We start from the raw sequence: 23582 nt of genomic DNA on the forward strand, positions 1-23582 counted from the left end.
CCCCTGAACACACTGTAAAAAAAACGCGGTCTCTGTAGACAGCCCAGACTCCACAAACGGCAACAAAAACAAACTGCGCCAACCTGCACCACAAAACATAACAAACTGTTCCAGCCAATAACCAACAAGAAGGATTTGGGGGTGGGGGTTGGGGGGTTAGTGTGCGGAAGGGAGGGGGAGGGGACGGGAGGAGGGAGGGGCAAGTTGACGATGCTTCGAACGTCAACAAGAAGTGACATCACCCAACATCGCTTCGAGCACCTTTAACTAACAAATTTCTCTTAGTATTTTGATATTACTGAAAAGTAATGTAGCTGACTGTTTTACTGTGCACTTCTTTTGGAAAAACAATAACTTTGACGTAGCTTGGACTGTAAGAACTAATTTTGGCACTTAAGTACTGTTTGTAAACCCAGCCAGTTAAGAGATATATAAAAAAAAATGGATATAGACTTCGATAGGTTATACACAAGGACACAAATTGCAAAAGCAAACCTCTGCATCTACGATCTAGGGCTGCACGATATGTGGAAAGTATGCAATATATTTGTTGAATATTGCGATAACGATATTATTTTCGATAAACAGATATTAAAGTGCTCATATTATGCTCATTTTCAAGTTCATAATTGTATTAAGAGGTTGTACCAGAGAATGTTTATGTGGTTAAATCTTCAAAAAACACCATGTTTTTGTTGTACTGCACATTGCTGCAGCTCCTCTTTTCACCCTGTGTGTTGAGCTCTCTGTTTTAGCTACAGAGTGAGACATCACACTTCTGTTCCATCCTTGTTGGGAGTCGCACACGCGCAGTAGCTAGGTAAGGACTACTAGCCAGTCAGAAGCAGAGTATGAGGGTGTGCCACACGTGCACTACAATAGAGCTGTTTGGAGCAGTTTGTGAACAGTGTTTTCTGTTGGAGAAGTCCCTTTGGGGTGGACTTTGGGCTTTTTCACTTTGTAAACCTATAACGTGCACAAAAAGATATATAACACAATAAAGGAAAGGGAAAAAGCCAAAAGCATAATATGAGCACTTTAAATTGTATTCAGTTCTGCTGCTTTCAGTAACACAACAAAAAGGAAATTACATCCAATGTTAATTCATTAAACAAATTAAACGTTGAATTGAGTATAAAAGGCACCACTAAAAAAAAAAAGACAGTTACATTCTAAAGTGCCGTTTTCTACTGATATTTTCTTTCAACTAACACAAAATCTCGGAGTGTCTTTTGCAATGTATCACAGCCTTTTGCGATGTGTGTATCGCGGCAGCTGATATCGCGATAAAAAGATATATTGCGCAGCTCTACAACGATCACTGTAGCCCCTCCGAAATCCCTTAGCATTACATTTCCCCATACACTGTCCATTATCAGGCTCACAGTGAAAATCAAGCAAGTAGATGAGAATGGACTCACTCTGTCTAGACCATGGCATCATGTAACAGTTGCCATTACATAATGAGGTCCTGATGAGTTGTCTTTGTAATACTGCTGCAATGGAAAGTTGGGTCACATCCATGTCATTATTGTAAATTGTGAGACATTGGCAATATCTTTCCTTTTGTAAAGGAAAGTCATGAGTATCTAAGGCTAACAAAGAAAAGGACAGGAAGTGCTGACTCATCTTAGCATTTTAAGAATCCAACCTTGCATCATTTCATTATAGCTGCCTTTGCTGCATAGCATTCTGGGAAATGTAGGTCCTCTTGTAGGTAGTCTTAGGTAGTCCACTTCCACCCCAAGTATCCGCTCTGAGTACAGGAGCAGCATCTTAAAGGAACAGTTTGTCATTTTGGGAAATTCACCTAGTCGCTTTCTTGGAAGAGAGTTAGATGAGGAGGTTGATTTATTGTCTCTGATGTATTGCTTTCAGGGTTTCCCCCAGTGTATTGCAAGCCTGGTGGCCCACCCACACACCACACACCAACCCGACGACCGACCGTCGGCAGAAAAGCCAGTCGGACTGATCTGTCTCCCCGAGTTGGTCAAAAAAGTGCCTCGGAACACACCAAAGCGGCGCCGACTTGAGCGTACGTTCTGCGCGTGCGCGAGACGTAATAAGTCTCCATAACAGCAGGCGGCGCTAATCTGTATTGTCGCCCAAAAAATAAAAACCGGCAGCTGATTGGACGAACACGTCACGTGGGTCTGGCTTCTCCCGAATTTCAAAGCCAGACCATAATGGCGGCTCTTTCGGAATACGATCTCGTATTTAACGAAAATAGTTCACCGAAACGTGACGGCAGGGAACACACAGAACAGACAGCCGATAATAGCGTGGGTGTGTCAGCGCCTTAAGTTGCCCCCCCAAGACACTGGGAATTATTGTTTGATTTATTTTTAAGTCGTTTTTATTAACTACTGTTATAGTGGGGTAGCTCGATTGGAAACTTAGACGTCATATTTTTAAATCTCCACTTGGCTTTTAGCACTGACTTAATGAAGGGCCCTATGGAATCGGTCTTATAGCTTTTTTTTTATTTTAAATTTCGCCCATGATTCTGTTACCACAGAAACTATCGGGCTCTCCTTTAATGCTGCCATCAGTCTATGACTGGCCCCAGACGGGGCCCTCGCCAAAAATAAAGACACTTGCCACCAGGCTAAATAACTTTTCTGGGGGAAACCCTGGCTTTTATTTAATGCTTTAGTTATTATTGTAAACTGTCGCCATATCTTTTTTCCTCCGGCATCTTTAACATTTTGAACTACCGTTTGGTAGTATTGTATGGACTGGGAAGCTACAAATGAACTGCCCATTGGGATTAATAAAGAGTCCGAACTCGCGGACACGAGGCTGGTATTGATCTTCTCATCTACAGTACGTAACACTCGACAAGAAAGTGAATAAGCATATTTCCCAAAATGGCAAAGCTCATTGTTAAATAGAGGTTCCCAAGATTACTAAACTCATCACCCTGTCACACAGAGTGAGACCAGCCACCCTGGGAAAATCCACCTTTTTTTTCCTACTTGCATCCACAATCCTGATTATTTCAATCATTACCGAACTAATAAGGATGTAAACGTCCGAACAAGGATAAACCAGGAAATCTACTACAAGTCTAACACAAATGCTACATTACTGCAGCAGCTGTGATCAATGATGCCTTTTATCCTCCTGTATGAGGGGAAACAAGCTCAATTGTCCCAGGTTGCAATAGAGAACAATGACTCATGCTGTACTTTTGTGAATAAACATTTTAACATTTTACATGTCAGCTTTTCAGTTTCATAGAAAAACACTAAAAGAATATAAAACAATTCACACAACGACATATACACAACTGACAGTGCTTTGATACAGAACATTGCTTTACAGTTCATCCGCTGCACCTTTCATCCAGTTTATTGCTGTGTATTGCTGGTATGGTTTAAACCTGGTCATGGAAAGCAGTTTGCTGCGTGTATCCATAAACATCCACCAATTTACTTGGTCTGTGTTGCTCGGCCTTTTTTTAGTTGCACGTGGCTGTTAACGACATGATCATAAAACATACAGTATATCCTTATGACTCTTCCTTACATATTATGTAAACATGCACAAAATCACACACTGACTTCTTCTCCACAGGTGCATCCAAGCTGAAAATATTAAAGCTTTGAGTACAGTTTATTCGTGACTGGGCCAGGCATTTGGAGCTTAGAAATGGTGTTCTTGTCCATATGTTCCTCCTCGAATGTTTTTGGTGTTTAAAAAAACAAGGCACCTGAAGTTGGCAGTGAGGATTCATTGGGACTCCTACTTTGTGAATATAAAATATGTCTAAGTCCCCATAGCAGTGGATGCAAGATTTTAGCGCTGCAGATAACACAGTAAACCTCATGTAACAGGAACCTTTATTCCTTGCACGTTCAAGGAGAGAAAGATTTTTCATTTACACGTCACCGTGAAAAGGCAAAATCTTGCCGGTGTACCTAATTCTCCATCAGAGAAATAATAAAGGATCGAGTCTGGCTGGAGAACGTCGCCATCTCGCTCCTCGAGTTTTCTTGTCTGTTGAATAAAGCTATAAAATGCCCCAAAACATTATCAAAAAACGTCCCAATAATGAGATACCCTGGTGGCCATGAACCACAATGTCTCTGGCTGGAGTCTGGATGGGGATCTTTGCTGCATAACATTCACCATCTCTCTCCTTTCCTGTCTAATAAAAGGCATAAAATTACCCAAAACTATTAATAAACTTCCCAGTTATTATAGGGTTAGGGATCAAAATCTCACAAGCCAGAGGCAAAAAATAAAAAGGTTTGGATGGTTCTTGAGGCTAATTACCCACTGCAGTCAATGTGTAACAAAACTAACATCCCATTTAAAAAGAATAAGGTCATTTCCACTGCAGGAATGCAGGCAGACTTTCTCTCCTGTCATGTTTTGGATGGGAGTCTGCGTTCTAGACGATCTGTCCTCTGGGGTGCAGCAGAATGGCGTTGGAGTGTGGCCTGGGCCGGAGGACGCCGTTACTGTAGTAGAAGTGATGTGTGAGGGCCTCTGACAGCTGGTAGGAGCTGCTTTCACTGTCATCCTCGTGTCCCTCGGCTAGCGCCTGGGTGGGTGGCGGAGGCCAGTCCTCTCCACGCGGGGAGTCTCCCTCTGTGATGTGGCCCAGGTCTGGCTCTCTGGGCCCCACACCGCCTTCATCCTGCTGGGCCTTCAGGGGAACCAGGGAAGAGGGCAGACCTGAGTCCTGGTATAAACAGCATATAAACACATTACTCTTTCTCTGATAAAGAAAAAAAAAAAAAACGGCTAATATTAGCGCTATTACTTTTCATAAATTTAAATGGGGCAAGATCCAAAAGTCCTTATTCTGTCACTGGCGATATAAAATGGGTTGAAAATAACTGCTCCAAAAACCTAAATAAGGTGGTGTGTTCAAGTTGGAAATGCTCTGGTTAAACCAGACATTCCCAAACTTTGCAACAAAATGAAGTAAAAATGTATCCAGGGTAAAAACTGAAGAGGACAGGTATAAATGTAAATGACAACATGGAGCGTGTGTCACACCCTACAACATATACCACCCTATTTAAAGTGACTATATGTAACTTTATAATGTTTCTAAACCTCTGTCATTTTTCATACAATGGTCTTAAATGACCTGTGACAGCAAATGTGAAGTGAAAAGTGAAAAGAACGCTATTTGTATACAGTTTTTAGTTAGACGGGTCACAGATTTCTCCACCAGGAAAGCCTGTGTTAGCGTACGCCAGCGGAGCCAGGTAAAAGGAAGCAGGAGATGTCTTTATATAGGCCTAATGGTATTTAAATGTTATTTTAGAAGTTATCTGCTGTAGTTATGACTGATACTGGGGTAGGAGCATCACAGAAAAGAAGGAAATTAAACAAAGAAATACTAAAAGCTAAAAGGGAAAAGGAAAGTTAAAGACAACGATAATGTGAGTCACACTCGGTCGGGTTTTCAACAGAATTACATCATTAAATGATTCAAAAACGACGCCGAATTGGCCCTCGAGTATGTAATGTGTCCATTTCATTCATAAAATAACTTTACAATGCGTGATGCGGTTGTACGCCGGTAGCCAACATTAAATTACGTCCCCCTTCCATTTAGCGCGGAGGTTTTCCTTTTACTCCGTGTTTGTGTTGGCCTACTATTTTCTTTTCCCTTGTCCCCCTGTAACGTTACTTGTGTAAATCGTCCGTGGGTTTAATGAAAAGCACTATATAATAATCTAAGTTATTATTACGCTGGTTGCTACAACAAACTCTTAATGCTTTGGCTCGTAACAGTGATAGCGATACCCGGTTTAGCTCACAAGACATCCAAAGTAGGCTAAGTTACCGTACGCAACACTTGCAAACGATGCATACAGTGGGCAATAAAGCACCGTAAAGAGAGAAGACCTTTAGGACAGCAGGTGTGGAAAAAACACTGCCGCTTTTGTCCAAGATCAACACAAACTGAAAGTTACATAATAGCCATTTAAGGTGGTGAGAGTCACTCAGAGTGGTTGGTGGTCTTCTGTAGCAGAAGCATAAAGTGCCATCGTTTCGCTAGAGAAAAATCTGTAAAAACTTCTTGAATGAATGAGTGTTTAAGGTCGCCAACCATGACTACTTCAGGTTGTAATGCATTCATTGGTCCAAAATTAATACATAAATGAAAAGAAAATGTGATAATTTCAAAGGAACAGAGCTTCCCATGCGAATATTTGTTTATAACGAACAATTGACAGTGGCTGACAGAATAAAGAGGATGTCTGTAGTCATCCGTTTCCACTTTTTGTTTGCAGTTCTTAGCTCTGTCTCCATGACTCCAGCAGTAGGCAAAACACGATACCGTGTGACACGTTACAAACCAAACGGACCGCATTGCAGCCTAATCTCTCAGATGCTGACATACCAGTGACATGTTACTGTTCTTCAGGTAGGACTCCACCCTCCTCCTTTGCTCCTCCTTGTCTCCGTCCATCTCTGCTCCTCTCAGGCTCTCTCTGCTGTCGGGCCAGACAACGGGACGTCCCAGTTCGTCCACCTCCACCCCTCCTGCAGGCGCCCACTTCCCGCCCAGAGTGGACTGGCTGTCTCTGTACATGGTTCGTTCCTGCAGGAGGCGACCCAAACAGTCACAATACTGATAACAACGTTTTTTTTCTGTCTTAGGCTATATTTACATTGCTACGTTTTGGTTTAAAAACGAATATCTTTTGCTGTGTTTACAGCTCGCATTAAGTAACTGTGTTATAATGGAGGAAAGACAGCTGGTGTAAACAGGGAGCTGGCGACTGATGGCTCTTTTAGCATTTTTTGCTATGATATTATTTGACCGTTTTAATTTAAAACTGGAATATTCAGCTTTTACCCCAGGTGGTTTTGAATGTCTGGGTGGAAAAGCCCCTAAACATGATGTTGCTGTTCAAAAAGCCAGACTACTGAAATACTTTAGTGGTGTTCACTGAGGAAAATCCTCCCAAACCACATAGGAGGGATTTCTCTGCTCAACCATTAGATGTACTAATCGTAGTAGTAGCGCTGCGACTAACTAATTATTATTATGCAAACTGATATTATCATGATTATTTAACTCCTTGATTATTTTTCAGATAAATCATTTTATTGGTATTCTTTAAAATGCCAAAGAAAATATATTGCATATTTTATTCAATAAAACCCAAATATATTAGACAATAATATATCTTCACATTTTTTCACATATTTCTCTATGAAAAACCCAAACAAAATTTTGTCCAAACTGTGATTTTATACACAAAAAAAATCTCAAACTCAGTTGTTCATATTTTGGGATTTGGCTGATGTAATTGCTCAGTGAGCATCACTTGTTTTTCATCGCTATCACAAGTCTGTCCTTGTTGTACTTAACATGTCTTCTGTTTACTGAATAAATCTCGCTAACCTCAGATCATGATAGCCTTTTGCCATAGCATCACAGCACTCATGTTCCTTTGTTGTACCCAAATCAATCATTCCATCACATTTTTGGAGGAACTCACCAGAGATAACTGGCTGTTTTTCATTCGGCTGTCTACTCTGAGCAGAGCGTAATCTTCAGGCTGGAAAACAAATAGAGAAAGCGAAAGAAAGTTAGTGAACATGAACGGAAAATATATATAAAATGAAAATGAATCTCCCAGAATAAGATGATAATAATAATAATAATAATAATAATAATAATAATAATAATAATAATAAGCGTCTATGAAAACTGCATGTTATCTGCAGCAGCCTGTAATCTTCAGTGTGCGTGTATGCCATGTAAGAAAGTGTATATCTGCGTGTGTGGCATTTCATAAATCAAAAATAACTGTATGTATTCAAATGTGTGTCCCTGCTAATGAGTCAAGTAAGTGATTGTACGTGTATTGTTTCTATTTTATGACTCTATTTATCAGAGACAATGCTCATTGATCATTTAAAAAAAAAAAAATAGTGTTGTCAATAGTGTGTGTGTGTGTGTGTGTGTGTGTGTGTGTGTGTGTGTGTGTGTGTGTGTGTGTGTGTGTGTGTGTGTGTGTGTGTACCTGCACTCTGGGGTCTGTGCTGACAGAGTTCAGTCTCCTAAAGGAGGCTTGTCGGGAGAAGCTTTGAATTTCCTCCCTGAGGAGGGAAACAAAAAAAAGACAGCGCATTTGGATTTATATAATCATCATAATCATCATCATCATCATAATCATAATCAGTTCTCGGAGGTACAATTGAGGGCAAGCCCACATTTTCAATATAGCCGAGAGATTACAGAGTTTTGGACTTTGGTTTGGGTCCCTTTGCGGTAGTTTTACGTCTCTTTTTCACAGCATTTTGGACAGTTATTAATCATCATATCTGTGTCTAAAACATTTGAAAATCTAGAGGCAGATAATAACTACAGTCATTAGATCTGAGAAAAGTATTTTAGTTACATTCATTCGGTTTAGGTGCTGCCCAAAACGGCTCGGGTGCTGCAACTAAACCTTACAGTGGCAGGGAAAACCCTGCTGGGTAAACAGTTTAAATACAACACCAGCATTTACAGTCCAGCTGTGATCACGGTTGGGGGAATAAATAAAAGTATTTCTCTTACTACATGGCCTTTTTTTTTTTTAAGAAAATGTAGGTGAGCGTACGTTTTCTCGCTGAGCTCCTTCTCAAGCTTTTTGTTTCGGTGTCGATGGTAGCGGTTGACCAGCAGGACCACCAGGACCAGGACCAGGACCAAAGCTCCGGCTGAAGCCCCGATAATGATGAGCATCATGTTGTCCATGGGGGACTCGCCCTTGCGTTGGGATGTCTCTGGAAGAAAGACGAGGATGGAAAGACATTTGATGAATGTCTCTCACACAAACACATTCACACAGCCACAAAACTACAGTGATATCTTTTGTGCAGCAATTTGGATCCTGATTGAGTTAGAAAGCATCTGTTCATGCCGTCTTATTATCACAAGGGGGCAGCCCTTCTGCACAGCTACTCAAAAGGAGATTTTCTTTTTTGTAACTTTCAAGTACACTTCCTCTCATTTCCTCCTTCTACAACACCAACAAAGCACACAGCCAGTGGTGGCCTGAAGGTTAGAGAAGCGAGCTTGTGACCGGGATGTTGTTGATTCAATACCCAGACCGACTAGATAAATCTGGGTTTGGAAGTGAAAGAGCAGCCTCCCTCTCTCATTACCACCACTGAGGTGCCCTTAAGCAAGGCCCTTATCCCCAAAAACTACCGCTCCAGAGGAGCTGCTGAGTGGCCAGCAGATCAGACTGTGGTTGTACCGGGCAGCTTCCAGGTATGAATGTGTAACTGGGTGAATGTGATCAGGTGGTCGTTGTTCTCAGTCGGCTTACCTGGATAAATAAAGATAACAAACCGTGTGATGTTAACCACTAACAAAGTGCTCTAAAGTGCACTCACCGGTTAATGTCAACATAAACTCTGCTTTTGCCACTCCCACTGCATTCTGGACCACACACTCATAGAGCCCGCTGTCATCCATGCGGAGGCCCCGCCCAAAAACAAGTCTTTCGCCAACCACAGACGCCCCATCTGGCAAAGCTCCTCCCTTCCTGTGGATAATCAGAGGAAAATGTCACAATTAAATAGTATAGTAAGTGATGTTAATCCAATAAACTTGTAGTCAAATTCAGCATCATGTGACTGGGAGGGGGCAGCATGTGGATGTGCCGGCCGACCAGTAGTTATCTGTCCATAAATCTGGGGTGGGGGGGGGTGAAGCTTATGAAAGGGGGGGGGGTTAGGGTTAGGGTTCAAATATCAACCATCTTTGCGCAGCATCGCTTACTGCACCTTTAATTGGCAGTCAGGTGTGAAGAGATGTGAACCCATCGCTAAACCATACAGAAACCTGGGACCCACTGCTCTGAACAATAGCTGCCACTCATTTTGGTGGACTAAAGGATAACAAAGTGCAAACTTGCATTCCAGTTCAGTTTCTGTTGAAGAGTCAGAGGAGGAAACACACAAATTATCTAATGATATCTGATTTACATCAGCAGCATGAAATGCAGCAACTGGCTCGCACCACGGAAGTGTTCAAGTGTGATTAAATAACACACACATCACGGGATCAGGTTCACAGCGGAGTGGAACCCCCAATTAGCTTGCACCTGAACCAAAACCTGCTGCTTGGCTTTCAACTGGCACCCATTGATCTGAATAGGCCGAATAAATACTAGGTTTGAGGGATTTATGCAAGTCCAGCAAGTCCCACCCAGTGCAGACAGCTGACATCACAGGCCACATAATGGAGAGGCAGTTTCTGATCAGGTCCGCCGAGAGGGCTCATGTTGCCCGCAGTTTCACTGTGCTGCTGCAGCTATTTAACTGCCGCTTCACCCCCCAAACTGGGGCCGGCTCACATTTCTTTTCTCAAAACCCCACCTAGCTTCTCTAACCAGCCCTTTATAATAGAGTCACAGGTGGAGATTGCATCTGACACACAGTAGATGGCTGAAAATGATACAGACAAAAAGGGAGTTGTCCACCTTTAGCAGCCAAAGAAATCTGTTGACTGAATAATAATAATACCTTTTATTTGTAGAGCACTTTTCACATTGTTTAAATAAATGCCAAAATGCTATAGAGCAAGATTAAAAACAGGAGAAAAAACCCCACAAAAATTACAAGAATGCTCACTTACTTTGTTGACTGAATGTATGTGAGTCTATTATCACGTTAGCGCTGCAATGAGATGCAGGTACGTGTATTTAGTTAGCTTTGGGCAGAGCCAGGTTAGCCGTTTCCCCCGTTTCCAGTCTTTATGCTAAGCTAAACTAAGCTAAGCAGGTTGTAGCTTCATTTTTTCCATGAGAGGTGGTATTGATTTTCTCATCTAACGCTCCACAATGAAATAAATAGGCGCATTTCCCAAAAAGTTGAAGTATTTCTTTAACAAATAATAATAAAAAAAACAAGCCTCTGTGGGTTGGAACAATGCTTGTCCACACAGCATGAGTTTGTACTGAATGAACGTGCCCAATGGTCTGCGGGGGTTGAAAAGCTCTAATCCACAATAATCTTTATATCTCAAGATTGCCTCACGGCTGAAATATTTTTCACTAAGCACACAACAATTTACCATTGTGTGTTCAGATGAGCTGTAATGGCTGGTACAGTGTCTCTAATTTAAGTAGAGACCCTGTGTTTTACCAGGCATTAGAGTGATATTTAAAGCATGGCACTATGATTAAGTGCTTAGCATGTGTCTCCTGCTCTTCCTTGTGTCGCGTACTCCCTCCCTCATGTGAAAATATCTCCCTCGCTCCTTTTCGAACTTCAAATTGCGCAACATGACACCGCAGCTTTTATTCCGTGCTGAATTGAGCCAGGAGAGTGAGACGCCCACCTTTAGATTGAAGCACACTTCTTTGTTGTTCACGGTGTGTGTAGTCCGTGTGTGTGTGTGTGTGTGTGTGTGTGTGTGTGTGTGTGTGTGTGTGAGAGTTAGCGGTGGCTTATATGTATGTTTGGAGACACATTCCAGTGCCATGTAGAGAGCAATTTAGCAGCGCAGACAGCATTACAGTGGGATGAATTAACATGTAATTGTCAGATTACTGATGAATGCCTTTACCAGGTCCAGGTGAAGTTCTGAGGTTTGGGGTATCCTCCGCTGCTGCACACCAGCTCAGCTTTCTCCAAACCCACAAACCAGTCCGCTGTCCCAGAGGAGATGGTGGCATCTGGGGGGTCTGACACACAAACACAGACATAAGCATGCAGTGCCGCTAAATACTCACCCATACAGTATGGTACATGGTAGAGCAAAGCTAAAACCTTGCATGTTAGGATTTCTATCAGCAGAGATGGTCATTTAAACAAATGTGTTTAAACTTTAAAACACACTAGATGAGGTTGTCTTTATTCATCCAAAGATTAAGTTTCCTCAGAAACAACACTGTTAATTCAGAGACAGACATACAGACAGACAAAGAGATTAAGCTGCCAAAATTAACAACAAATGATTAAATGTGCCGATAAAAAGGTATTAAGATAAAAAGAAGGTGCCAATGAAGATTTTTGGTCAGATACATCTGCACTGTTCTATGTTCTCACACTGATAAAGTTGGCAGAGGTGAGAGAAAGTCATTGTTTTGCAAGTCACAACTCAAGTCTCAAGACTTGGCTATGAAGTCTTGAGTCAAGTCAAAGTACTTCACTTTGTGCTTTGAGTCGTTATTTACCGAACCTAATCTCATGCCAACGGTAATATTCAATTTACAAGAAATAATGAGTGTGTTCTGGTACAGTATGTCAATTATATGTCCTTTCTGAGTTGAATGTTTTTGCATGTTGCTGACGCCAGCAGTCTTTCCATCTGAATGTGACAATCTGAGGTATTATGTGATGTCTGTCTGCTGGTCTGCACTGCCAGACGCATCTTCTCTTCCGGCATTGTGCTTGATTCAAGTACTGCACACCTGTTGTCAGGATAATTAAAAGGTTGATTTCTGCATAATGGTTTTTATAAAGTAATTTTTAATCTTTGGGCTTGGGGAGAATATTAGGTCATTCCAAGTCAAAAGGTTAAAGTCCAAATGGAGTCACAAGTCATGTAGTCTATATCGATGACGTTATATTTCCGGGATTGCTCCGGTGCCGCCTGAAATTCTGCCAGATGTCCCGTCACCTTCTGCTTTCTTTGTGTTGGAATTCTAAACTCTGGTGGATTTCTGAGGACTATGGTTAACTGCTCCTCAGATCTCTGCAGGGTAAATCCAGACAGCCAGCTAGACTATCTGTCCAATCGGAGTTTTCTAAAACAACTTTTGAATGTACACACGTTCCACCAAAACAAGTTCCTTCCCGAGGCTATTTTGCAGCGGCACCGTCATTGTGTCTGGGGCTTAGACGATTGTAATTGGTTTAAAGAAATGCCGATAAACCAGAACATGTTTTTCTCCCGGAATGCTGTGAGGACTAGCCAGACCCTCTGGCAATGCGAGACTACAAATGGCATTAAGGTCAAGTAGCAACTCTGTTTGCAATGTTTGATTTTTGACAAGTCAAGTCTAAAGTCATCACATTCATGACTCGACCCTGACTCGAGTCCACTCCTCTGGGCGCCATTGAACTGTCAAATCACACTGGACAAAGAGCAGCTGTTGCACACAGAAAGAACTGAAGTTTAGGTGCGTTCTCTCCGACTGCACCAGCAGTTATAGTGAAGGACCAAAGCATTACTCATACACTTTCCCAGAAACCTGCCAATATTGTCTAATGTTTAGTCTACTGCCACCCATTTATTTTCCCCAACAGGAAGGTTAAGCTATACAAATATCTCTTGCAGGATAGCTAGAAGGGGAGGTATGTCATAGGTTAAATTAGCCATTAGCGGGAGGAGCTAAAGAAAAGCGTCCCATAGCCCAGTGGAGAAGGTCGAGCTGAACATACAGTAATAGTGCGCTCCATTTGTACTCAAAGTCAGAAACACGCCCCCCTGACCTCAGATTTCCGAGCTCAGAACTCGGACAACCACCGCTGTGTCCATAGATCCATACTCCACTCTATTTCTAAGCAGATTCAAACCATGCGGTGTGTTCACACTGGAGAAGTGACAAAATTAGGAATACCCAAAGTGCATGTACAAAAGAAATGGAGGAGGAACTCACAACTGCGAAAACTAAAATCATAATAACTTGTGGATGGTGGTAGAACTATTCAGGAAAGATCTCAGAAAACAAAAAATGTATTTTAATTTTTGGAAAACTTATTTGAGAAGTTTAATTCTCAGATTATTTGTTTATGTATTTGGATCGACATTAGCTGGAGAACAGCTACTCTTCCTGGGGTCCATAGAAAAAAAATACTACGACAATTTCATGTGATTATGTAAATAAAAGTAAGTGAAAGCAATACTGCGTGCGTATTGCACATACATTATTACTTATATACTAACTGTAAAAAAAAAACAGTACGCTATAAAGATTATCAAATATCCTGTGCACATCAGTTTGTAGTGTGGATTTGGAACATAGCAATGCTGACTAAGTTATAAGCTAGAAAGGTATCCGAGTTAAAGTCAAGTTTGAACAAGCTCGAGGATAGCTCATCTTGGTAAGCCTGCACATTACTAACCTAATAAAGCCATGGCCGATTACATCACTGTCATATTTTGTGTGGTGGTATGACTTCCTTACGGACACACCTAGGCTAAATACAACTAATGATCATTATTGTTGTTGTGAGTTTTCGCTCCTGCTATGAGAGTCAAAAGCAGAGGCCGAGTTGTTACATACTGCAGAACCTCTCAGCAGGTTTTGAGAATTTAGAGTGTTTGCACTGAAAAACAAAGAGAATTCGGTATACTCAAAAAGGTCAGTATGCATACTAATAAACGCTTCATTTATGGCCGCGCTGTTTGTCCCAGGAAATAAAAGAGCTAGACACAATGGCAAAAAGAACTGTGGATTCTCTTTTGTCAAGTTTTATTAACATGGACATTTAATCAAAGATCACAGTTTGATCGGTGCCTATCTAAAGGTGTACTGCATGTTTCCTGTTAGCACAAAATGTACAGGTATATTGATTTCTAGTATACTAACTACAAAACAGTGTGACATTAGAACAGTACATACTATGTATACAGTTGGTATGTAGCATCAGTGGCGCCGGTGTGGTGCCAAAAAGTGATGGTCTGCCAAAAAGGGATTGCTGTCTGCGGGAGCGCCCTGTGCCCTAGATTATAACCAATCCATCCTTTTTCCACTTGCCAAGAAGTGATTGCAGCTTCCTACCTTGTCACTGAAAGGAATGTTTCTGCCTCAAATTGACTTGATTTCATTCATGAGGCTTATATCTGACAGATGATAGCCCACCCAGTACTTTTTTACCAGTTGAAATACCTTTTTAAAGCAGCAATACAACCCCTTAACACACACTTTTGTACTTGCCAGAAAGTGATTGCAGCTCCTACCTTGTCACAGAAAGGTTGTTTCTGCCTGAAAATGACTTGATTTCATTCTTAAGGGTTATATCTGACAAGAGTATAGCCCACACAATACTTTTACCTTTTTAAAAAGGAGCAAAACATCCAGTAACACACAGTTTTCCAAGTAAGTTGTGTACGTACATATACACTGTCAACACGCTCCCACGGACGGCAATCACGCAATGGTTTATTATTCGCATCCGAAACAAGTTCACCCGTTCACACCTCAGTGGCTTATTTAGACAGGCCTATATTAGTTTTGTTGAAAGTCACTACAGATATAATGGCTACATTGTTTTGTGTTTGTGTGTGTGTGTTTGCGTATGGGTTTCTGTGTGTGGTGTATTTGGCCTTCTGCAAGACTCTCCGCAAATATGAGCTACTGTATGAGAGCTGCAGAGGTGATTGCGTAAGCCCGGCCTCAAAATGCGTGCGGTAGGCTAATCAGAGTTTTACAGTGGTGTTGTATTAGTAACGTTATTGCAATAAATAGTAGTTTGCTGTATTTTAGCAGAATGCTGAAAGCAGCAGACAGGCAGAACTGAGTACACTTCAATATCTGTTTATCGCAAGTGATATGGTTATCGCGATATTTAATGTTATGGCATATCTCATATTTTCCTAATATCGTGCAGCCCTAGTTCCTCCCTCTGATGTTTAATTCAACTCAATAAGATTATTTCTGCATTTAGACAAGCGCTACCATGTAGAAAATGTAATAATACAATTTTATTTTTTCATGACACCTAAGGTCTCCTTACAGTGCATTAAACACAGTAACCATACAATCAAATTATAATTAAAACGGCAACCTGTTTTTCGGCCTTAAAACCCAGCACGGCTATCAGCTGTACTCACACTGCACCAGCAGGCGGTGAGAGATCCTGCGCGGCTGCTCCAGGCCGGGATGCCACACCAGACAGTCCAGCTTCTTCCCATTCATGCTGCGCAGGGGGTGCAGGGAGTAATAGCTGGACACGGCCCCGCCCTCTTTGCTGCGGTTTTGGGAGCGGCCGGGCAGGTCGGTGTCCCAGGAGAGACGAGGAGACGGGCGGCCCACGGCTCGACAGGAGGCGACCACCCCGAACGGCTGGCCCTCTACCAGGAGCACCGGCTCCAGGGAGGAGATGGGTAGAACTAAGAGAAGAAGAGGAGGGACACGGTAAGTTTGAAGCCATTACAGACTCAAAAATGTGCTTTGCTTATTGTTACCTCACATGGATGTTTGATGTTTGACTTTGACACTTATATTTACATTACTGAGCTATCCGGGCACCCATGTTGTTAATTTTTTTGAAGTATAAAATGAAAATCCATTAAATGATTTGGTAACCCTTTATTTGAAGGGGTGTGCATAAGACTGACAAAACACTGTCCTAACTGTGACATGACACCGGTCAGTAACATAAAAGGAGTTTTTTTGAATGTCCGTGACTGTTGTCACAACACAGACTGTTGCCATAACAAAACCATCTCAAACAATGCTAATTTATTACGCATTAAAAGTGTCATAATCTACCTAATGACACTTAAAGACAACATGTCAACATGTTCCCAAATGTCATGAACATTTAAAAAGACTCCTTCATGTTCACGACAGGTGTCATGCCATAATTATGTCAGTGTCATGTCAGTCTTATGCCAGGGTTTTTCCTGCATAGAGGAATTTTTGGCGCCCACCTACCCCAAAGAGGTTTTAGCCAGCCCCAAATGAAAATCACCAGCACCAAAATGATAAGAATTGAGAATAAAAATAGCAATCCAAATCCTCTCTAAATGTGTTTAAGAGAAGTTTACCAAACAGCCGTTAAACAAGCAGAACATAAACTTGAATATAAGAGATGATCTCAGTTTTACCTCCAGAGTCAGACTATCCCGGTGATTTCTTTAAATATTAATACCATCTTTTTAACCAGTTTTGTTAATTAGGGTTTAATTTACTCAAGCATAATATACATTTTTGTTTATCAAATTGTCAGAAATAACAGGAAAATGCATAGATTTCTGTCAAATAATGTAACACAGACAGACTGTGCGCGGAGCCGCGGACTGATCATGCCTACCCCCCCCAAAGCCCATTCAGAGCCAGGAAAAACCCTGTATCCGCACCCCATTAAATAATATGTTAATTATTTGAATATATAATAATAAAGATGAAGGTATTGACACCAAAAAGGTCACCCATGTTTACCCATTGCAGATAACTAATATGGAACTACTTTGCTCACTGACTTTTGCTTTTTTTCTCTACAAACTGAAGATATTAGTTTAATAATGTGCTTATTGTTTGCAACATAAAACCTTTTCTATGTTGCGTATAATGGTACTGTGTTATATGTATATTGTGTTATGTTTTTAGATTTTGTATCTTCTTCCACAACTGTATTGTGTTGCCTTACAGACAGTAACAGAAGAGCCAAGACACTTTTGTAATACACATGCCCTACAATTACGACATTAAGATTAAATTAATACTTCCTAAAGCTGCTCAAAGCTAATTAGTCTTTACCCTAAAATGACCTAAAGTGGCTGTAATTAGATCCTTTAAAACCAGGACATCACTGTCATTGTACAGTATGCCAGGGACAAGTTTGAGCAACGAGCTCTTCAAGAGATTCAGATAAGAATATCGTTGTATTAAAAAAGAAGCTTAAATACATCCTGGAACACAGAGAAGACCGTAATCAAGAAAACAATCTACCACCAGGATCTGACTGAGGAATCCAGGACTGGGATGCAGAGCAACAACATCGTCGTCACCACCGCCCAGAGGCTCATTGGCTGCCCTCTCCCCTCCCTGAAGGATCTTTACAGTTCCCGCTGCTTCAAAAAAAGCCCAAAGCACCCTAAAAGATCCATCTAACCATAGACAATCTATCTCTGTTTGAACTGCTTAGCTGCCCTTTGGAAAGACGTTTCAGGATAATTAAATCCTAGAGCCCCATCCCTCTGGAACACCCTCCCTGCAGATATCCGAAATGTTACATCCTTAGACATTTTTAAAAAATCTCCTGAAACACCACCTATTTACCACAGCCTACAACCTCCTTTAGCTTAGCCACAGTAATTCTGTAAAGTGTCCTTGGGTTTCATGAAAGGCGCTATATAAATAAAAGTTATTATTTCTATTATTAAGAAAAAACAGACTCAAATTTTTTTTATCCAAGAGCCATAACTGAATTTTAACACTACTTGAGTTTGGAGTTTTAAGGATGGATCGTGCAGTGAATGTCTTGTTTGTGTGGTATGCCTGTGTTTTGATTTCCTTTTTTAATCAATAACCTATATAATTTTATAGTGACTTTAGAAGGCTCTTTTATATTTATTTATTCACCTGCTTTGCACTTTTGCTGATGTTTTGCACTGAAAGGACTGCATTCAATTCCATTGCACATGTATAAAGACATTATAGACTATTCTATTCTTCTATTCTAAACATGAACATTAACCATGAGGCTAATTCTCCAGCCAACTTTCAGATGCAGGAAATTAACTAAAACCATCAATCAAGTCCTTCATAGTAGTGCAAGACGACAAAAACCATGCAGGCAAATGTCACCTGTTGTGATTTTTTTCCCACAAGTACATTTCTGTTTTGTTACTCTCTGTTACAACTGGTTTAACACGATCATTTGAAGCTATTATTTTTATTATTAAGAAAAAACAGACTCAGAAACCGTTTTTATCCAAGAGCCATAACTGCACTTAACGCTACTTGAGTTTGGAGTTTTAAGGATGGGTCGTACAGTGAATGTCTTGTTTGTGTGGTATGCCAGTGTTTTGATTATATTTTTTAACCAATAACCTACCTCTTTTATATATATTTTTATGGTGACTTTAGAGGCTCTTTTATATTTATTTATTCACCTGCTTTGCACTTTTGCTGATGTTTTGCACTGAAAGGACTGCATTCAATTCCATTGCACATGTATAACGACAATATAGACTATTCTATTCTTCTATTCTAAACATGAACATTAAGCATGAGGCTAACTTTCAGATGCAGGAAATGATGAACTAAAACCATCAATCAAGTCCGTCATAGTTGTGCAAGACGACAAAAACCATGCAGGCAAATGTCACCTGTTGTGATATTTTTCCCACAAGTACATTTCTGTTGTGTTACTCTCTGTTACCAACTGGTTTAACAAGATTGTGATCCACACCCCGGTCATGACAACCTCTGCTGTTGTAAACACCTGCTAAGACTTTTCCATTGGTGTTTGGATTATTAACGCAGAAGACCAAACAGGTAGTTAGCGATAGCAGAAATAGCCATTATGGATTAACAGACAAAGAAAAAGGACATCACCTGTAGAAACTCAAACTCTAAAATACATGACATCATAGTCCAGCCCAGTGTTTGATTGACAGGCGAGCTCTGGGAAGATGTTTTTCATGCAGGGAAAATACCATAACCACACCAAAAACAAAATAGCCCCAATGAAGGAAAATTGTAATCTTTTAATAAGAGAAGACCATGACCCATTGCCATATAAAACCACCTAAATACATTCAGATGCACACAATTCTTATTAATCAATGAACGGACCAAAAGAAAAGACCTTTAGAAAGATTTTTTTTTAGATCCACAACATAATGGAATCAAAGCAGAAGGTAGGTTACATTTGCACATGGACAAATTTAGCTTATGGATTCGATATTTTATGGTTGAATGTTAAAGGTTTAAGGAGTCGAGGGAATTCAGTGCCGGAGGTTTGTTAGTTACTATTGTGTGTACTTCTGAAGGTTAGTCTGATCTGTGGCGTGTTGGGACAAGTTTATGACTGAGCTGTCACTGTTGATGCGTGGCAGCAACATGAGAAAGTCATTTAGAACTGACAGCAGCCCTGCCGGTTGGACTTGAAGGAGGATCCATTAAAAAAAAAAAAAGCATCTCATTCCCCACAGCTGCCAGTATGGTTCCACTGATAAAAGCAGGAGATCTCAAACCTGCAATCTATGCAAGGGCCAATGACAGCACTGCAGAAACTGAACATTTCATCTGGTTTTGAATCAAAATTGTGTTTTTGCGTGAATTGAAAAAAATAATTGAAGAGTTTTGCAGAACTTGAAGTTGTTTCTAATGAAAACCTACTTGTTTTGAGACTTTGGATGTGGAATGAACTGTTTTTCTTGACACTAGTAGTTTAGTAATCCCCCTTATCTATTTCACGAGGTAGATAAGGTGTGGTTTTAAAGGTCCCATAACATGGTGCTCTTTGGATGCTTTTATATAGATTTTAGTGGTCCCCTAATACTGTATCTGAAGTCTCTTTTATATAGACCTTAGTGGTCCCCTAATACTGTATCTGAAGTCTCTTTTATATAGACCTTAGTGGTCCCCTAATACTGTATCTGAAGTCTCTTTTATATAGACCTTAGTGGTCCCCTAATACTGTATCTGAAGTCTCTTTTATATAGACCTTAGTGGTCCCCTAATACTGTATCTGAAGTCTCTTTTATATAGACCTTAGTGGTCCCCTAATACTGTATGTGAAGTCTCTTTTATATAGACCTTAGTGGTCCCCTAATACTGTATCTGAAGTCTCTTTCCCGAAATTCAGCCTTGGTGCAGAATTACAGCCACTAGAGCCAGTCCCACAATGAGCTTTCCTTAGGATGTGCCATTTCTGTGTCTGTAGCTATTGAGGAGGAGAGAGGGGGGGGGCAAAGTGGAGGGTGGGGGTGTGGCCTTGACCAACTTCCACTTTGCTTGTTTGAAAGCCATGATGTCTCTCTCTCTCTCATGGGTGGGCCAAATTCTCTGGGCGGGCAAAGCAGAGAAAGGGGAGGTAGCCTTTCCCCTTATGACCTCATAAGGAGCAAGAGTCCAGATCGGCCCATCTGAGCTTTCATTTTCTCAAAGGCAGAGCAGGATACCCAGGGCTCGGTTTACACCTATCGCCATTTCTAGCTACTGGGGCACCATAGGCAGGCTGGGGGAACTAAAATTAATGTTAAAAAAACTCATAAAGTGACATTTTCATGCCATGGGACCTTTAAGACAGAAGACACATTTTTCTACAGAGATAAGACCCACTGGAAATTCTAGGTCTTACAGGTAGTGCTTGGTGGAAGTTGCTCGATGAAGTTGTCTGATCCACATTTTTGTATGTGCGGTTGCACTGTATTTACCTAATAAAACCACAATATGTCATTCTGTTTTTCCATATTGTGGTTTTACTGTTGTTATTTGTGTCAGCTCTGTATTATACAACATCTATTGCAGAGTTTTTCTATGAATCAAAGAGTGTAAGGATAGAAGTTGTGAAGCCCTGTGTGGCATATTTGTGGTTCTGTGCTGTATGCATAAAGCTCACTTGACTTAACTTGGAAACTTATCGCAAACTAAATCAAGCCCTGGGGTTAGAACCGGTTTATCTTTTATTGTAAAACACCCTCTGCACATTGCTTTGGCTGAGCTACAATCTAATCACCAATGAAAATCTGCTATTTTTGCTACAAGCAGGTTTTGGGTATATTTTTACTTTTTGGTTCTATTTCAAACTTACATGTTAAGTATTTTCCGCTTGGTATTATTAAGCCATTACAAGGAATGTTAAAAAAATAAACCCAATTTTAACCCACTGAAGCTTTTACATATGCTCTCAGTGTTTGTGGCCACGTTGGCAGACCTGCTGTATTTCCCCTGGTTGGCAGTGCTTTTTCCTCTACAAAGATGACTGTGGTTTAAACATCATTACAGCAGCTCTGACAGGATTAGGAAGGTGAGACACAGAGAGAGAAACATGGCGGCCCAGAGAGGAGTGTATATGTGCTCACTGCTCAACAGGGGAGGTAAAAGGTAAGGTAAAGGTACTTTATTGTCACATACATATAGGAAATTGTATTCTCTGCACTTTAACCCATCCCTCAAGGGAGCAGTGGGTACCCGGGGACCAACTCCAGATCTGAGCCAGATCAAGGGCACTGACATGTGATTGATCAACATAGATCCTTTAAAACCAGGACATCACTGTCATTGTACAGTATGCCAGGGACAAGTTTGAGCAACGAGCTCTTCAAGAGATTCAGATAAGAATATCGTTGTATTAAAAAAAGAAGCTTAAATACATCCTGGAACACAAAGAAGACCGTAATCAAGAAAACAATCTACCACCAGGATCTGACTGAGGAATCCAGGACTGGGATGCAGAGCAACAACATCGTCGTCACCACCGCCCAGAGGCTCGTTGGCTGCCCTCTCCCCTCCCTGGAGGATTGTTACAGTTCCCGCTGCTTCAAAAAAAAGCCCAAAGCACCCTAAAAGATCCATCTAACCACAGACAATCTATCTCTGTTTGTGATTGATGGTGGGGAAACCGGAGCACCCGGAGGAAACCCACGCAAACATGCAAACTCCACACAGAAAGGCCCGGGACGACGGGAACCTTCTTGCTGCGAGGCCACAGTGCTATCCACTGGGCCACCATGCTGCTGTAGAAACAGAGATGCACTTCCTCCTCCAGTGTGAAAAATTCTCTTCACTAAGAGATTTACACTTTGGAAAAATATCCCCCAAAAAATGGCAAACTTCCCCAACGTTAACACCAGAAAAGAAGCTGGAAGTTCTCCTACGATAAGGGACAGCAGCTCCACTGGCAGCTAAATATGCATCTGCCTCCCACAGCCTGAGGGACTCACAGCCACTATAGGATCCCAAAATTACATATTGGTTTAGTATTGTACAGTAATTATATTATACAAACCTGTAACATATTATAATGTGTAATGTAATAGTTTTATAATGTAGTGTGGTGTAAAGCAATCAGTACAGTATAGAATCGATGTGACACCTACTGTAGGCTACTGTATGTATTTAATCAGGGTTTTTTCTGCATAGAGGAATTTTTGGCACCCTTTTTTTCTAAGTCAGCTCAAACCCTGTTAATATGTGATATTTACTATAGGAATTTTCTGTGAACTGCTTTGGCAACAACATGTTGTCTTTATTCATGCCAATGAAGCAAATTGAATTGAATTGAGAGAAAGAGAGAGGACGAGGATGACTCTTACTCCAAACGGTGAGTGTGATGTGCCTCTCAAAGTTCCCGTTGGGGAAGGTGGAGATGCGGCAGACGTAGCTGCCCTCGTCCGACTGCTCTGTGCTGGGGATAAGCAGAGCCGAGTTCACCGTGGGGCTCCCGCTCTCGAATCTCACCCGGCCGGAGTAACGCCCAAACTCTGGAATACATAACAGAGACTTCAGCTTCAGGCCAGATAACATGTCCATCACCCTTCAAACAACACTCAGACACACACAAAAACACACTTTAACCCTTGTGTTGTCTTCCCGTCGACCATGAACTTGTTGTCCTTTAGGGTCAAAATTGAAAAAGGAACTTTAATTTGGTGCTATTTAAATTATTTATTTTTTTAAAGCAGAAATTCTGAATTATTTTGACTAGTAGTTGAGATCAGAGGATGCTGAGTGGATCACAGACTGGTTTATGTCAAAGTTTAGTCAGGATACTGTTTTAAAACCATTTAAAAAAAAATATTCAAATGCTATGAAATTGAATAAAACACGTAAAATTCAATGGAAGTAATCATTAATTTTACCTGCGAAGATGACAGAGTGACATGACACTGTCATGCACGTGTCATAAACATTATAAGCAAGTCAAACGTTTATGACATAACGTTTCTGTCATTAATTGTCATGTGGTTT

At 41.0% G+C, this 23582-nt stretch overlaps 1 protein-coding gene across 2 annotated transcripts in view; it reads right to left on the reverse strand.

The window, feature by feature from the left end:
• Nucleotides 1–3188: 3188 nt before the first annotated feature.
• Nucleotides 3189–23582, reverse strand: part of nectin4b (nectin cell adhesion molecule 4b) — a 29323-nt gene continuing 8929 nt past the window's right edge. The window contains exons 3-11 of one of the 2 annotated variants that reach the window (XM_039815996.1): nucleotides 22928–23095; nucleotides 15767–16045; nucleotides 11552–11669; nucleotides 9373–9524; nucleotides 8592–8757; nucleotides 8010–8085; nucleotides 7482–7541; nucleotides 6374–6574; nucleotides 3189–4657 (exon numbers count right to left, since the gene is read on the reverse strand). In XM_039815996.1, the coding sequence (XP_039671930.1) occupies nucleotides 4400–4657; nucleotides 6374–6574; nucleotides 7482–7541; nucleotides 8010–8085; nucleotides 8592–8757; nucleotides 9373–9524; nucleotides 11552–11669; nucleotides 15767–16045; nucleotides 22928–23095 (1478 nt within the window). In that variant the 3' untranslated portion in view covers nucleotides 3189–4399. Of the gene's footprint in view, nucleotides 4694–6373; nucleotides 6575–7481; nucleotides 7542–8009; nucleotides 8086–8591; nucleotides 8758–9372; nucleotides 9525–11551; nucleotides 11670–15766; nucleotides 16046–22927; nucleotides 23096–23582 lie in introns of both variants that reach the window. The other variant, XM_039815995.1, reaches the window with a different exon arrangement.

The sequence above is a fragment of the Perca fluviatilis genome, chromosome 11, assembly GCF_010015445.1.
Source record: "Perca fluviatilis chromosome 11, GENO_Pfluv_1.0, whole genome shotgun sequence".
NCBI classification, from domain to species: domain Eukaryota; kingdom Metazoa; phylum Chordata; class Actinopteri; order Perciformes; family Percidae; genus Perca; species Perca fluviatilis.